This window comes from Solea solea, chromosome 3 (assembly GCF_958295425.1).
Source record: "Solea solea chromosome 3, fSolSol10.1, whole genome shotgun sequence".
In the NCBI taxonomy this organism is placed as follows: Eukaryota; Metazoa; Chordata; class Actinopteri; order Pleuronectiformes; family Soleidae; genus Solea; species Solea solea.
In genome coordinates this window covers 17,600,175-17,613,388 of record NC_081136.1, presented here as the reverse complement: position 1 = coordinate 17,613,388, position 13,214 = coordinate 17,600,175, and the positions used below count along the sequence as shown (strand labels likewise).

The following is a 13,214-nucleotide window of genomic DNA, read 5'->3' as shown; positions in this document are numbered from 1 at the left end:
ATATCATCTCAGATTTTTCTTACTCGACTTGTGCTGGGCCAACTTGTTGCTGGTTTTCTCGTGGCAGGTCACATATTTTCTGCATTTTTTCCACTTTTGACTTTTGCACAGCAGTATACATTTGCTGGATATAGTCATTCAAGTTTTTTATAATGATCAGTGATTTGGCATAGGGTGCAATAAAATAGCAATCTTCTATAGGGGCATCTAACCAGAGTGAGAGAACAAAGTGATCTTCTGTAAAGAGCTCTGCAGCATATTCAGCTGAAACTGTAATAAAACAACAAGATTGAAAGCACTAGTAATCTACAGTCATGAATGGCGTACTTAAAAGCAATCATGGTTGTCTTTAAAGTTGAATGTTTTGAGGTCAGGGTTTGAATGTGTTGTTGTAGGTAACTGAGTGAGAACTCTGGTCAACAGACAAACAGGTTGTGTTGATTGCAGCTGTGCAAGCTTTGTCATGCAGTGCCAGTTAAACCTTTTTATGAAATATCTTTTCTAGCAAAACCTCACATGTGTAAAATGCAGTACTGTGTGCCTTTAGCTGAGCAACAAAAGCTTCTGCAGCTACAAGTGCTAATTGATTCTGTTGGGCTTAGAGTCTGAGTGTTTAAGCGCTTTTCATGTACATAAAACAAAGCTCCATCAATAGCCTGACCAGAGCTCTGACTGTGTAGTCCCACTGACTGAACTCAAACACAACTGAACATAGATCGCAGAAATCCTGAACTGGAAGTGCTCTAACTATACAAAGAAACAAACAACAAGAACAAACAAAACAGTTTGGAAGGTCTTCACTGAATATCAGAGATAAAACTGAAGCTTGTTGGCCCTGTGAATGCTTCGTTGTCATGGGTAGATCATATGCCCACTTGCCAAAGTTAGAACACCAGTGTTGCGGCATTTGTTTGCAATACAATAACAATATAATACTGTATGTCTTTCTCCACCTGTTGTCTCTTATTTTCCAGTCAGTGAGCAGATGAGAACAAAAGCCTCTTAAGCTTTATTGATGCATACATAGTATACTGTACACATGGATAATTTAACAGCAAATAAATAGTGAATGGATTGACTAAAAATGGAACAGTCTCCGTATACCAGTGCTATTCTGTGCCAGAGCATTCCCGTTATAAACCACTTGTGTGGCTCTGTGACAGTGTCATCTGTCAAAGAACATTTCTACTTAGCCACTTACAAAAAAATTAAAAGAAAAAGATACAGAATAGAAGACACTGAAGAGCTACCTTGCAAACAGGGAATCAGGAGGCAGAGTCCGCAGCCTGTTGGAGGTCATATCCAGTCTTGCAAGCTTATACAGCTCTCCAAAGGCTCCTTCTGCTATGTGGTCTATCAGGTTATGATCCAAGTTCAGAGTATGTAGACTGGCCATGTTCTGGATGGACTCCCATGGTACCCTGTAGCAACGGAAAAACGAAGAAAAGAAAAATGACTTCAGTGTGAGATTCATGGATTTAACTAACTTTGGGAATGACCTTCTTTAGGAGAAGAGAAATTGGAGAATAAATCTTGAAGGTAATGGCAGCAGTGAACACAAATTTATTGCTCTGACATTTAGTTGCCTTTGTGTTTATTTCCACACTGTAATGTACTCTAAGTGTGCCACACTTAGGTCAAAGTCGATGTGTTCTAAGCACATAGTCAAATGGTTTTTCTTTGGAGACATTAACTTCAGAACTTCAGAAAATAGTTTTTTGACAATACCAACACCTTTCAAATATTTATTGTGTTCTGTATTTATTTGGTCCACTATACTGTTTTTTTTTTCTTCTTGAAATGAATTTGTTGGACAAATTTTCACTTTCACTACCACACATTATGATGTTGATTTCAAAGGTGATGTGAGGTGAAAATAAGAGATTGTTGTAATCTGTTTAATACCCAGGTTTTCTCCACAGAGATTAATTGAACACACCAAGTAGGTGTAAGAGTGAATGGTTGTGTGTGTCACTGTGTTGGACCTGTGTTGGACTGCGACCTGTCCAGGGTCTACCCTGTCTTTTGCCCTATGTGAGCTGGGTTTGGCTCTAGCGGTCTCAAAACTGTCATGTGGAGGATTTAGTGGTAAACAATGAATGAATGAATGCTAGCCTCTCAAATGAGCCCCAACTATGTCTCTTAAGAGTTCCTGATCGGTTTCTTAATCATGACACAGTAGAAGATTTGTGACGCAGGATCGTTTTAACGAGTTAACTGACACATAACAAAGGGAGACATCAGTTTCAAATGTATGCATATTTATAACTCTTAGGACCATTCTTATAGCCAGGTGGAGACTACAGACAAGCCAGATAGCTCCCATTGAAGAGACAAATGAAACACCTTAATCAAAACTGACAGCTAAAAGCTAAATTCATCAACGCAGTGGGACACTATGAAGATAATAGAGCATTGATAGAGAGTATCTTTGTTCTGACTTATTAAGTCACACTATTGCCACAGTTAGCGATGAGTGGAATACTACTCAGTGAGCTGAGGACCCACGAGTATTCAAATGAGTTTCTATTTAATAAAGCAGAGCAGATTAAGATGAGAGCATGATTCATGAAGGTGTGGCTGATCACAACAGAGGCAACAGCTTACCTCCTGAGGTTATTGTAGGACATGTCAAGGTCTTCCAGTGTAAGCAGGAAATCATCAAAAGCCTGGACAGAGACTTTAATCAGCTGGTTGTTGTTGATGATCAAATGTTGCAGATTAACCAATCCTGTGAGGTCCCTGGGTCCTACGCTTGTCAAGCGATTACCTAGATGCCCAAAACGTTGTATATTAGTTTGGCTTGACATTTTACAATTTTGGACTGTAGTTATCTAAGAATGTAAATACTGAAGCTCACCATCTAAGTGCAGGGAGCGTAAACTTTCCAAGTCAGCAAAGGTCATCGGTCGAATCGAGTGGATCGTGTTCCTTGACAGAGTCAAATCAACCAAGCCTGTCATGTTGACAAAGTCATTCCCACCTACTTCTGTGATAAAGTTGTCAGCCAGTCGCAGCTCAACAGTGCGCCGGTCAATGTGTGGGGGGACAAACAGGAGGCCCTTGTCGGCACAGAGTGTGCTCAGCGACTCCGAAAGGTTTCGACACACGCAGTGAAAGGGACAGGCTGAGACCACGCCCCACGTCTCCCCTGCTCCAATTAGAGATGGCAGCAGGCAGCATGTGACTAGAGTTAGCCAGTGAAAAGCTGGGAAAGGGACAGAGCCTAGGAGGGTTCTTTTCGTAGCCCTGGGGCAGGCGCAGTGGACTAGATGGGATGAAGAGGGCAAAGATGAGATGAGGAGAGGGGGGAGAAAAGAGAGGGTGAATGGAGGGAAAAGTGAGGAAATGGTGGACTCTTCTGCCCTTTGTTCACGGTAGCTGTGCGAGTGGGGCAGGTGTTTTTGTCTGCAGGGGTTGAGGGGTGGGGGGACAGGCATGGTAGAACGCCTGACTTTCCACAGACCTGGAGAAAGAGAGAGAAAAAGAAGAAATTATGAAATAGCAAAGTGGGTTTTTGGCCATGTTCTTTGGTCAGACATTGTGATGTAAGTGATGTCTGGTGTATTTTTGTGTCTGATTTGCCGTCTTCCACTCACTCTGACTAGACGACGTGGGAATAGTCTGCACTGTTCAATGTATGGAGTCATTTTCCTCTGAAATGAGTACGGCTCTGCACTAATGCCCACTTAGTGCTTCATAGTATAAAAAATACGTAGTGAAACAATGTTTGATGACCTTGCAGCACATGCTCTCTTCTTGCTGCTCCTCTATAACACATACACTTGCAAGCACAAGGGCCCAGCCTCTTCACCACCACAACTCATCACCTAGCAACAACATCCCAGAAGAGTGAAAACAGCCAGTCCCCATAGTAACAGTTATCTAGAAACCTGTAAGAGCAGATTAGACGACTGTTATATCATAGGACTCTCTCTTAAGACTGTATGTGTCAGGAAATCAAATTGGGTCACCAGCCCGTCAGCCTCAATTCAACGGCAAGACTAGCATCAAGCAATGTAGGTCTGAGTAGGCTTAGTTGTGTGCAGCACAAGTGTCCCATTGTAATCTCAGGCATGAATAAAATCTCCCGGCAAACACAGGCTTTGTGACACATACATTCCTAAATACAGCCACGGTGATGATCAGATATGGAGATGAGTCACTGCCACTGATTGGCATGAATAATAGTTGCCATAGCAACTGTAACCTAGATACTTAGTGACAAGGAGGGTTGATAACAGTCACAACAGCGGTAACTGGAGAGAAGAGATGGATGAGAAACTTTATCATTGGAGAAAGACAGGTGTATTTTTATGTGGAGCAGTCGGGAAGACTTGTGAAGTGAAATAGATGCATAAGTATGGTGATTAGGAAGTGATATATAATGTATGCAAGCTAAAACTCTGAGAAACAACCAGACATAAACTTGAATCATGCTGTCTTTGAAGATTGGCACTGGTTAGTGGCTTAGTATTCTTTAGCATAAGTGCTAGATTTACGTGCTCTGTTTGAAACTCAAGCCAAGGTTTACCATTGAGGCAGTGTTTATATTAAAGCACATGGGCTTCCAGAGCCCATTTTAATTCTCCTCTTCACTCCACTTTTTTGGTCTACTTCAACAATGTAAGCTCCATCTTAGCTTAGTGCCCCGTCTTTGAACCCTTCAGTCTACACTGAACAGCTACACCTAAAGTGGTTGAAAGGACAATCCTTTCTTTTGGAATTCATGTGTTCACATTATGAGAACAGAGAAGAATGAAAATATGCAGTATCCCTCTCATATTAGAAATGTCTAAAACAAACTTTAGGCTCTAGTGACTTGCAACATTACTTTCTTGAAGCGACACAATGTAGGATTTCAACCATCAAATAATCATCAAATCCAATATTATTTGATGGTAGCGGCAGCACACAAACCGAAGAGGGTTAAGGACAGTGATAGAATGCTGCTTTCACTCACAGAGGGATGCTCGACCAAGGGTGACCTGGTCCTGTTACTGACGAACTGTAAGTGTAAATAGTTTGCTTGTCATCTGTGTCTAGAGTCATGAATACCTGCAGTGACAGTTGTCGAGTTCCTGTGGAGGCATGCATACTAAAAATGTGAAAATGCAAAACTGTAATGCCATGAAAAAGGTGTTTTTTTTGGTTTGGTTCCCCTCAAGTTGTCACATTGGCTGTTGTCCTCAGGGCGCGGATGAGTCCTGGCTCTACCTGTTTAACATTGCTAATACTGGCTGATGTTCACACAGCGTTCTCTAGCTGAAGCATGCACACCTGTTGCACACAACTCCTTCATTTGACCTTTATATTTGTTTCACCGCTCGCTTTTAATGTTTGATGTCGTCTTTCCTACTCCTCTCTGGATAACTTACTCCCAGAGTCCACCTCAGATGTTTCTTCTTCTTTTTTACCTTCTCTTTCCTCTTTTCTCTTTGTCATGATGTTCACATCCTGCTCCTTGTGTCACTCATGTACCTCACACCTTCTCCCTCCCCCCACAGTGCTGCTCTTATTGCTGTACTCTTCTTCCGCCGTCTCTACTATGAAGGATTGTTCTTTGCTTCCTTGCCATCTATTCTCTCGCATCTGTGCCTCACTGCAGTGATCCTGCGTTTTGTGTTCAGCCTTCCTCTTTCCCCGTCTTTCCATCCTCGCTCACCTTCTATCTTATAAACCTTTACCCCTCTGGCAGCTCGGTAAATTTCCGCTTTTCCTTTCTTTATATCTCATTCCCCCTTTTTTCCTTTATTTTTTTTTCTGTCTGTCATGTCTGCCCTTGAGGCAACCTGAGTAAGACAATGTTATCAGTCACAGCTTTACCTCACCACCTTCTCTCCTTTCTTCCCCTCCTCCGCCTCCTCTGCCTCTGTCGTTATGTCTTGTCTCTCTATGGCTTGCTGGATCTAGTGCCCTCTGTATCTCCTTGCCTTTACTGCTCCTACTTTTAGTCACAAACCATGCATGCACACACACACTCAAATACTTATCCTTTGCTATTCGCTGCCTTTCCTCTCTCTTTTTCTTACATTTTCACTCAGCCTTCCTCCCCCATCTGTTTCAACTCTTGGTTTTCCCATGGCTTCATTTTACGCTCCTACTTCTTCTTCACTTCTAATATCATTCTCTAAGTCCCCGAAGCCTTACCACTTCCACCTCTACATCTCCCTCTCCCCCTAATCTCTTGCTCTTTCTCTATTAGGGAGCAGATCTCATTTGCAACTGGAACAGTGCAGTTTGGAAGCTCTCTGACACACACACACACACACAGTCAAGTTGGGTGAAACCAGTCTGTCCACTTGCTGATCGATCTGACTTGGCCGGGATAACACCCGGCCAAGTCGTTAACATGCATCCACTTGCACACCTCTCAGCCTCCACTGTATCCACCTGCATGTTGTATTCTGTCTCTCCGATGTAAAGATGGTAATCATATAAGAACGTTGATTGGGTAAACCATGGTTTGGAGTGTGCACATTCACTCTTAATGGAATTGTAAGTAATTGGCAGTAATTTCGATGAAATAGTTTTGCACATGCCACACACATATAAAATCACATAATAACTTGATTATTAACTTTAGCCACTAGTTTCTACCGCAACAGTATATAATATGATATACTTTTTAGTTTAGTAGCCTTTTCTGTAAATCAGTATATATTTATATATAGAATTGCAGCAATGCCCAGACACTGCCTGTAAAGGTATTTTTATTTAATCTTCAGGTTTTACCCCACATAGTTGTTTCTTATCTTCACCTGCCTCTTTAGGCTGTTTCTTTTGTTGCTGCAATGTAGAATTTCATTGCTGCAGATCAATAACGTTTTATCTTACACACTGTACTGTAGCATACGGGGTCAGTGTATGTCAGTATCTGAATGTGTGTGTGTGTATGCGGTCACTTTCATCACCTAGTGTCTACAATGCAGAGGGTCATGCAGTGCACAGTGGTATATAATAATAAGTGAATAATTTGTACATGCTTGCGGTTTTCATTATTGTCAAGTGTGTGCATGTGTGTCCCTCTGTGTGAATTATTAGCTCATTTTTCCATACTTAAAAATCCCTTACGTGTTTGCTGCTGAATTTGCAGGAAGGAAACATAGACAAGAACACACACACACACACACAACATAAAAACATGTTTGCGCAGCAATTCTTGTTTTCATTTCCATTCATTCCAAAGACTTTCCCTTACCTTAACTACAATTCAAATATTAGCGCTAAACTTAACCAGTTCCACAGAAAAGAGGTTCTGCCTCATTTATCCATGGAGGACTAATGCTACTGACATGGTCAGTGTTTATGCTAGAAAATGTTCTAAAGAGGTAACAACAACAACAACAACTAATCCTAACCATAACCTAAACCTAATCTCATGAGGACTTGCATTTGTCCTCATACACACACAAACATATTCTTGAAACTAGAACAGAAGGCGATCAGAAAAAGGAGGTGAAACTTAAAGAGCTTTTTTCTTTTTTGTTGCATCCATTTTGGGAAGTTTTTCCTTCCACTTCCACTATCCTACATGCACCATCAACTCTCCAGAGTGCAAGAAACGGTGTGTTGGAGTAAGGATCAGAGCCAGACTAAACCTAAACTCATCTTAATTCAAATGTTTCTGTTTATGTGGCTAAGACAGTGTGCAGCTTCTTTTTCTGACACTCACCTCATCTAAAATGAAGCAGTAAATAGCTGTAGAATAATGCATTTAAAAGTGTTTCTGGGTTGTTTGTTTATACCTGACCTGAACCCTTCCAATTAAAAGACGCTTGAGGCATAACTTAAAATGTTAATGTGTCTGTCTTTCATCGTTATTCCACGTGGAAGGCCCACAGTATTTTACTTATGGCTTAAGTTCCTCTTTACTTTGAAATGCTGACATCTGCCTGTTTTGGTCAATGGCTACTGGGCGTCAAATAGCGGGGTGGCCGTTCCTTTGCCATGGCCAATGTTCTTAATTGAACATTTTCAATATTTAATATATTTATATTTTGTGTTTCTATTACTTTCCAGCACTTTGATTACATTACAGGTATTGTTAAGTGCTATATATTGATTGACTTTTACATAACTCACATAGTTACTTTTTGCAAATTCTGTGCATGTGTATGTAAGTTTTTTTTTTTGTATGCATCTACACGGGCATGTGCAAAATCCATTAGCCTTTAATTGACTTGAATAGACTTAGGGAGTGTTGCAGTGTTTATAAACAAGGGGATTTGTATTAGTTCTGAAAAGCCACTTATCACAGGCTGAGTAATCCGCACATCTGATTGGAGTGTGAATCGGTGCACCACAAGGCTTCAATCAAAGTCACTGACAGCGACATTGAGTTAAAATATCTGATAGGAAAAGGTTGAAGATATAAATTGAATGGACCGATTGTGTCAATGAAGCACCAGCACATACAGAACTGCTGACTTGAACCTGAGCTTTGCAGCATTGTTTGATCTGAAAATACTCAGGAGCTTAGCTGGCACAAATGCAGGATCAAACATGGAGGCAAGCCATACACGCACACTCTCTCCCAGGATTTCTTTCAACTGTACTAAGGCTTTCCAGCATGCACTCTTACTCGTAATCTAGTCCCTTAATATTAGGTGAGCATTTGCACACAGAAACAACTACTAGCATACCAAAACAGCCTTCCCACACAAACATAATTATAGGGAGGCCAACACACACACACACACACACACATTCTCTCAAGGCAAGGAACAAAAGAACGCCCACATAGCCTCTTGGTGCAGCAGTCGTGTGTACTGTAAGCCTACTCATCCTTTTCATTCTATCCCTTCTCCGTCATTCCCGTCAGATTCTGTCCTTTTCAGTCATCCAGCAGATATAGACAGCACCAGAAGTGGGATAACAGTTTTGGCTATTGAAACAAACAATAAATGAGGGATGCAAAGACAGACTTAACGGCATGAAATCCACTGAGTAGGAGAGGGAAACTGAAGAAAATGGGAGTAGATTGCACAAGATGGAGGAGGGACGGGCGTAAGCTTGGAGAGACATAAAACCTCCTAGTGCAAGGAGCTGAAGAGTGGAAAAGAAGGAAGGAAGGAAGAATAGGAGTAGGAGTTTAAGGAAGATGGAAACCCGAAGCAATGAAGAGTCGGTGTGTATGAATGTGTGTCGTTAAGCGGCCGAGTTTAGATATATGTAAAGGAGATAAACAGGTAAAGATGTCCATCCATCAATGTCAGAGAGAGAACAAAGAGACTATTGGATTAGGGAGACAGAGCTGTGTTCAAAATGAGTTTGTAAGGCATCACTGCCATGATGGTTGAAGAGGAGGAGAGGGTCATGTTTAAAGGATGCATGTAAAGGTGCTGAGAGAAAGAAGGTTCATGGTCAAGAGAATAATACTTGCATTGCAAAGGACTGACTGGAAACATGTGGTGTGACGTTTAAACTTTATAGCCAAGAGTTGGCTTTCACAAGGGTGTCACATTTTAAGATTAAGGCATTAAACTCAGTGGTCAGAAACCGATGACGTGATGGAAACACAACATTATAGCACAGTTTAAGCACTGCTGAAGTATAAGCTCTGTAGCTCAAAGATATTGAAATGTTTAACACAGATAGTGATGTTTGAACAATCTGATGAACTGGCCAATTACCAAGTGACATGAGTTGATTAGATATGTTAAGAACTGTGATCAAGTGCAACATTTTTGTTTTTAGATCAAAAGCTGTCAGACACAGGAGGAAGTATACTAATCTGCCAGTGGTTGGTGTGTAGTTGTACACTCATCTGTTTTGTTGTGCAGGTAAATTCAGAACCCCCTAAGGTAAACAGAGAGAACCCTGTGGCATAATATTCTCTTTAAAATAAAGGAACTAAAGTCTTCTCATGGGCCTCCTAAATAATACACTTCCTTGGAAATAATCCACCAAACTGAGAAACAGAAATTGAGTGTTTGTGTGTCAGTATATTGGTATGCATGACCGTCTCTGACTAAATCCTGTTGGAATCCTTCCTATTTGGAAGATTTCAATAATTGTATGAATTCCTGGAACAGCTCTGTTATTTTTTTCAAAAAATCATTTTGTTTGTACGGGTTCTGGAATTACAAGCTGGTATGAAGACCTTGTTGTTGTTTGATGCACATTGCTCCTACTTAAAGGTCTGCAGTGTCTGCAAATCAAGCATTATCCTTGAGTTTATAAAACTGACTTTTTTTGGAGAAAACTAATTTAAGGTGTGAAATTGTTATAGCTTTTTTGACTACAGCACCTTATCAGAGGGTTTTAATCATTTAACGTGGCAAAACTAAAAAAAAAGAAAGCCATTTTACAATTTGGAATGAAAACAATTCAAAAGCTTTGAAGTTTGACTTTTTTAAGTTTGCATCTACTTCCCAAAGATAAGGAGTCAAGCCTTTAATGAATTGAGAAAGCCGCTGTTTTTCCTTTAAATTGAACTTTGAAAAATCCATAACAAGTTTACAAAGCAATGTCACCTGGGATTCTTTTGAAGTATGGCTGTTTTGGAGACCCGACTTTCCCTCAGCGTAAAATTGCTAGACTGCTAGAAGTGCCTGATATTCTGAGAGAGAAAAAAAAAGACAGACGGAGTTAACCCACTGTTGTGATTCACTGGAGGCTGTGATTTGGTGAACCGTGAAGCCTTGTGAAATGGTCGACAAGAAAATCTCAAGCAGCGAACCATAGCATTAAGTAGGCCTTTGCTCTTATCCGCATTATGAGTGGAGTTGAATTTTGGTACTAGAAGTCACTCTTCACATCTCTGCCCCCACTTGGCTGTTTTGTGACCGCTGGTACGCCATCCCCATTATTCTTAAATCATTTAAATGTCACTATTTTTATAACGCTTAAAACCATAGAAGTGTTAAGTTTTTTTTTTTCCTTTCTGCAGCACATCTGTATCAAAGGTGACCTTGTTGTTGATTGCAGCCAAATAAAGGCTCTGTTAGATTTCTCCTTGATATTAAAATGAGTTCAATAAGCTGTACAAAACCATCTAACTCAGCTAAATATGTAGAGATCTTTTCACCAATTCTATAACCAAACTGCTGTAAAGAAGTTTTCCTGTTGTGTTATGTCTGTGGCAGCCACTCCTTGCTTTTGTAATTGTGTTTCCTCCCACTGGATAGCCCACATGACTGCACAGCTTGGGGGATTAAATTTTCTGGGAGGTAAATTGAATTGGCAAACAGCAGAGGTGACGGTGATTTTCTTTGGCACTTCATTGGCACACATGGTGCCAGCGAGGGGAAGCAGTGTGCACATGATCTGTTATGAATCTCTCATTTGAATTTTCAACTTTTATTCATTGTCTGAGCATCAGCATGTGTGGCCACATTTATACTGCCTTGGTTTTTTTTGTTGTGTATTTTCTTTTGCTCCACAAAGGAGCCGTTTGTGTCCATAATGCATCAATGTCAGTGACTGCAAACTAGGGCCTCAGCATTCTGGAAGTCGTTCTGTAAACAACGACAGCAGTTTCATTTTATACATCTGCTGTATAAGAGTCCTACAAATGGATTTAAGACATAAATGCACATAAAGTGCTGCAAGCAGAAAGACAGATGTGGCAGAGCTATTTCATTGTGACACCAGAATGCCTTTTTACCTGGAGAGGAGCCATTTTTATCTGTGGTTACTATATCGATATTACGTATAAGATCTGCTCTTAGATTTTGGATGTCATCATATTGTGAGAATGTTTCTGTGATTACTTTTCCTGGTTTTAAAGGCTGTTACATTGGTAATCATCATATTTGTTATATAACTGTTTCTAAGATACGTACATATCCTGCATTTAACATTAAAAAGCCAAAGAAATAAACTAGCTATTATCTGAAATGAAAGATAAGAAATACAAAATAATGTATTTTAAGCATGTAATACCGTAGATATATAATATTGTATACTGTATTTACAGTGTAGTGTCACTCTCCTCCTCAGTTTTATACCCCCACCTAAAAATATCCAGATATTATTTCTAAGCCATATTGCCTAGCCTTACAGACATATTGATTTGATATCTATCAATATTAGATGATCTAAAAAACTATATTATGACGAAAGAAAAAATCTACCAGAGAGGCAGGTCAGTGCTGTGCCCTTTACTCCAGGTGGCAATAGCAGTTGTATAGTCTGAAAATGCACAGTAACATGTTTTAAGATGGCGGTGATAAAAGCCAAATTAATAGCTGAGAGTGTTTCTTTTTACAACATGCTCATTTACTGTTGCTGATTCTTTGTATTGTGTTAAAGTGATTTGGAGTTTCTCCATTAACCTGGGTGACCAAACGACACATTAAAAGAAATGTAAAAATCAATGCAGCAGAGGCTGAGGTATCCTGAATCCCTGAAATGCTGGATGGTACATTCCATACATACATACTGCAACTAAATCATTAGATTTTAGCGTCGCAATCTTTATTTACTTAAAAATAACAAAGTCTACTCAGAGCCACAGAACACACGACAAGCTGCGAGTAATCACCCATGAATGCTGACGACTCCATACGGATTTGAAAGTAATGCGTCTCACTGGAAAATGAATGGTGCTCAATTTTTGTTATTGTACTCCACATCAATTTTAATTAAATGTAATTGTAGCAGTGATTGTAGCAGTGTCTGCACACTGGGCGCTATTCACAACACATGGAGCATCTAATGCAGGGGTCTCAAACTCAAATGACCTGAGGGTCACTGAGCTGGTCAGGAGGGGGGGGGAACAGGTGTAAAAAAGTCAAACTTTAGTAGGTCTTATTATAAATGATAGGTATTTTTTTGAAGATATTTTTTTTACATAAACTGTAGACTAGGAAGTTGTAGAAGGACTCATAACTCATCATAAGCTGATATTAAGTGGCGAGCCAAATGAAATTGATTGGGGAGCCGCATGTTTGAGACCTCTGATCTAATGTACCTAGTTCATAGAATTACATGTGATGGGGTGGTTGGGTACTTGCAGCCATTTAAGAGAAATGTCAGTTTCTTATACTCATGTACACAAACAAACACACACACACACACAGTCACTGTAAAACTCACAAACTTGCAGAGATGCAAAAAAAAAGGTATGCTTACACCCAGAAATTTGCCTCTGCATGACATGACACTCACTATTATGAGTTTTGCTAAATAACTAACCTGCCAGTCTCTCTCTGAACATCATGCGCTTGCAGTTTTCTCCCTCCCTCCTCCCTCCTTTCCTGCTCTCT

General features: G+C 40.2%; 2 protein-coding genes across 3 annotated transcripts in view; one reads left to right on the top strand and one right to left on the bottom strand.

Annotated features, from left to right (window-relative positions):
• The window catches only part of LOC131457184 (pyruvate carboxylase, mitochondrial-like), a 329,828-nt gene that overhangs the window by 205,753 nt on the left and 110,861 nt on the right, over window positions 1-13,214 (top strand). The gene's annotated exons all lie outside the window — the stretch shown is intronic.
• LOC131457185 (leucine-rich repeat and fibronectin type-III domain-containing protein 4-like) overlaps window positions 1-13,214 on the bottom strand; it is a 31,791-nt gene that overhangs the window by 11,930 nt on the left and 6,647 nt on the right. For both annotated transcript variants that reach the window (XM_058626044.1, XM_058626045.1), the window contains exons 2-4: window positions 2,861-3,466; window positions 2,608-2,770; window positions 1,251-1,421 (exon numbers count right to left, since the gene is read on the bottom strand). In XM_058626044.1, coding sequence (XP_058482027.1) covers window positions 1,251-1,421; window positions 2,608-2,770; window positions 2,861-3,440 — 914 coding nt within the window. In that variant the 5' untranslated portion in view covers window positions 3,441-3,466. The remainder of the gene's footprint in view (window positions 1-1,250; window positions 1,422-2,607; window positions 2,771-2,860; window positions 3,467-13,214) is intronic.